The 4,069-nt window shown below is 49.3% G+C and overlaps 1 protein-coding gene across 2 annotated transcripts in view; it reads right to left on the reverse strand.

Annotated features, from left to right (window-relative positions):
* Positions 1-3,988, reverse strand: part of COL24A1 (collagen type XXIV alpha 1 chain) — a 421,541-nt gene extending 417,553 nt beyond the window's left edge. For both annotated transcript variants that reach the window (XM_023731663.1, XM_004369122.2), the window contains exon 1: positions 3,858-3,988. Coding sequence is in view for 1 of the 2 variants with exons in the window: in XM_004369122.2 (XP_004369179.1) it covers positions 3,858-3,913 (56 nt within the window). In the remaining variant the exon portion in view is untranslated. The remainder of the gene's footprint in view (positions 1-3,857) is intronic.
* Between the last annotated feature and the right edge of the window lie 81 nt (positions 3,989-4,069).

Below are 4,069 nucleotides of genomic sequence, written 5' to 3' on the forward strand. Positions count from 1 at the left end.
CCCACTTCTCTGTAAGAGTTGTGGCATTGGTTATTGTCTCCACCGCCCGGACAACCGTCACCACTGCGACAAGCCTCAACTCCTGGTGACCCCATGTGTTACAGAGTAGAACTGTTCCACAGGTTTTTCTTGACCATAATCTTTACCAAAGCAGATTGCCAGGCCTTTTTTGTTTTCCCATGGAGCTGCTAGGTGGGTTCAAATTGCCAACTCTAACCCAGCAAAATTCCTGGCACACATTAAAGATTTTTAAATGAATGAATCAGTCAATCTTTAGTCAATAAGACTATCAGGTGGTCCTGAGTTTCAATAAATATGTAACTTCTCTAGCATATTCTACCTGCACACTATCACAAGATCAAGAAGTCAAGTCTCTCCTTTATTTAGCCAAGAAAGTAACTGTTTCAAGGCCTTTTACACTCTGTGGTCTCTTTCTCTCCAGTGCCAGCTCCAGTCACTTCTCCGCTAGAATGTGTGCTCCAAACAACTTCACTTCTTTTAGGACTTCAAATGCACTTGCTGTCTCACCTCTGAGCTATAACTTTTACTGTTTCCTCTGCCTGGATAGGTCCACGCCCCTTTCACCTAGGTCTCAGTTTAGATTTCATGTCCTTTGGTCAGCCTTTCCTTCCAGTATTCTCTCTCCCTACCCTACCCAGCCAGGGCTGCTAGGCGCCCCTTCTGTGTGCAATCTTATCACATGTTGCTATAATTGGTTCTTTCATTTTCTATTTCTTCTACCAAACTGGATACCTTGGGAGGGTAGCTACTGTGTCTGTCTTCCCCACCACTGTTATCATTACTGCCTAGAACCATGCCAGGTACGTAGATGGAACCCAGTAAACATTCGTTGAATAAATGAGTGAATTAATGATATAAGCGAATAAATGACAGAATAACAGTCTTTTATGAGAATGAAAATGAAATGGTCTTCACTTCTCATTTAGTTACAAGTTAAAATAAGTCAAAATTGCAACGTAAGGAAAGGAAACTAGCACAACTATTCTAATTCCTGTAATAAAATTTATTTTTCTCCTGCAACTTCACAAATTATCAAGCAGAATGTCTAAACAACACTCAAAATTAGTTTCCAAAAATTACATTTCCTCTCCGAGACATCAGTTTATTTTAAACATTTATTTGAACTACAAAGATAACTAAGCAACTTAAGAGAATTGCATGCCAGCTAGAAAATAGATTTTTATAGCCAAATTTTTGTTTTTTTGGTGGTGGTGGGAGGGGGTTGGCTATAGTAGAAATCCTTTAATTACCTTAATAGCCTGCCTAGCAGATTTACCCATAGTATACTAAATAGATGTATCTAATACTAACTTTTGGGTTTTAGGTTCCTTTTATTAATTCCACAAATTCATGTTAGGTAATCTATTTAAAAGTATCCCCGTGAAATAAAATGTCTTTAAGGGTCCAGTTTTAAAACTGTAAATGTTTTTGGGTGACTAATCAGAACTACCCGTTAAAAAGGCTGTTCCTGGTCTTCCAAACTGTCACCACAAAGGATGGTGGAAAATTAAAACTTCAGGGATTTCATTAAGGATTCTGAGGCTGAATTCAGTGGCCTGACATTATCATCAGCTAATCAGCTGCCTCTCTCAAGTCCCAGTGATGTTTTTCAAACTTAAGGACTTCAAATTCTTCTTGGAAGTAGGATTTTTTTTTAGAAACTTTTCTTGGTTCAGTGGGTGCTACCTTTTTCCCACTTTGCATGTGTGTGGTTGGAGCTGTGAGGGACTGCAATCTGATTAACAATGAATTACCCTTAATTCTCTGCAGTCCACCTCCACTAGCTTCTGTACTGGAACAAATTGGATATTGGGTGAGGCTGCAAGACCTCTAGCCAGAAGGCCCTCTAGGAGGGCAGGATCCCCTCTCCACCCCGGTATCTCTCCACAAGGGTTCTTTTCCGATTCCACGCGGTATAATTTTTCCTCAGAAGTTCCTTGGTGTAATCCATTCTGTTTGGTTTCTCTTTCTCCCTCCCCCCAATCATCTGGACCCAATTTACAAACCCCAAACTGCCCAAGAATTTATGCAGGGCCTTTTGTGGGAGCGTCTGGAAAGGAAGTGTAAACCAGACAAGACAGCGGCCAGGAGCAGAAGATCTGCTTTGATCTGCGAGGTCGGTCACAACTACCGCAGGGAAAGCCCTAGAGGCCGCCGCGGACCTAGAGAGCACAAGGAAGGGCACACGAGTTGGGCGCAGAGGCTGCGGCCGGAAAGGAGGTGGAGGGCCTCACTCAGCCCCTCCTGTAGGCTCTGGAGCTAGATCCTGGGTCAGCGGGGAGATGCGCCTCCCGCCCCGCTCTACAAGCCGGTCCACACTGAGGTTTATCAAGTGGCGGGAACCTTCTGCCAGGAACCCGGTGCGACCGGCCTGAGCTGCAGTGGGAAGGCGACCGGCAGAGTCTGACTGCTTTTTCGGCCGCTGTCTTCGCCCGCCTTCTACCCTCGCGCCTGGCGGCACAGGAGTTTCGAAGGTTACAAGCTTTCCTAACTGACTCTTCGCGGTTGGGTGCTCGGAGAGGTGCATCCTCTGCAGCGGGAGAAGCCCGGCTTTCAGGGGTAGGAGGGGGGTGAGCGCGCGCGAGTCCCAGCCAGGCTCCGCTGCACGCGGCTGGGAAACACATGTTCATACAAACACAGCCACAAGGCGGTCTTTCTCCACACCCCGCCTCCGCCTGCCCTCAGCTGACACGATCCGTTCGGCCCTCTGCCCTCCTCCCACCTACTCTCCCGAGGGACAGCCTCTCATCAGAAAGACCACAGCCGTGTTCGCCCCTCCCGCCCCCGGAGCCAGAAGCAAACTTGTATAACCCACTGACCTCTTTCCAGGAGGACCACGGCCGCCAGCCAAAGGCCGCGCACTCGTCGTCCACGCTCTTTTCCCAGTGAGGAAGGTGGGAGCAGGTACAGCGCCCCAAAAGGAGTAGGGGAGGCCCGCCAGGGCCCGCCGGAACACTCTTCTGGAGGAGCAGCCCCGCCCCCGCAGCCTGCTCCCCTCTTCCCAGCCACCCAGCCGCTATCGCCGAGACCCTAGTGACAGGCAGGGGCGGAGTGACCAGTAAGCAAGGTACGCACGGGTTTATTTGTGTTTACTTACTAATCTGTAGTGCACAATTTCACATGGGTTTCACGTGAAATTGTGCACTACAGATTAGTAAATAAGCACAAGTAAACCTGTGCATACCTGACTGGATAATCCGTCCCTGGCCCAGGCCAGTGATACAGGATCACCCTCAGCCCCACATGGGAGGCACGGTTATCGGCCTCCGAACGACAGCAGACGATTGCTTCCGACCCCCGTCAGTCTAACAGCGTTCAGATACCCGAGGTTCTGCAGACCACCCTCCCTCCCGGCAACTTTGCCCCGCTCTGCAGGCTGTTCTCTACAAGCCCAGGTGACCGCCAGCATCCCAGGAATCTCGAGGCTGGACGCCCCAAGGAGCGCGGTGGGGAAACGAGACTTCAGCCAGGGAACTGAGGGGGGAGGAGGGCACGCAGACGGCGGGAACAGGAGCCCAGAGCCCAAGCTGCGACTGAGGACGTCGGGACCAGCGCCAGCAAGCTCTTCTTCCCGAGCCGCAAAATCGCTTTAGCATAAACTGAGAGACCCGCTGGCAGGAGGCTACCTTTCAAACACGGTATTTTGCAAATTGAGAAGGGGAGGATGCCACCACAGCTGCTTACCCACTCCCAACTCCAATAAAAAAAAAAAAAAAAAGTGCCAAGGAACTGGCCCACAGGTATCTAACCTACTCAGAAAACCCAGACTGTTGTGTGTATGTATGTGTGTGTGAGGGGGATGCGGTAACCCCTGCCGGGGCGGGTGGGCTACTTACGTTTTTGCCGTGGGGGAGACCTTTCCACGCCTTGTTCTGTGGGCTTCTAAATGCATTTGTATGCATTTGTCCGTGCAGCGAAGCGCTAACGGAAAACAGAAGCCAACTCCAAACTGCTAAAGGTGCAGGTACTGTCCATGAAAGGGGGGGAAAAAATCACATGAAAACGATGCTCCAAAATCGCAACAAGAAAGAAAAAAGGGTGGGTGGGT

Source organism: Trichechus manatus, unplaced genomic scaffold (assembly GCF_000243295.1).
Source record: "Trichechus manatus latirostris isolate Lorelei unplaced genomic scaffold, TriManLat1.0 scaffold00003, whole genome shotgun sequence".
Classification (NCBI taxonomy): domain Eukaryota; kingdom Metazoa; phylum Chordata; class Mammalia; order Sirenia; family Trichechidae; genus Trichechus; species Trichechus manatus.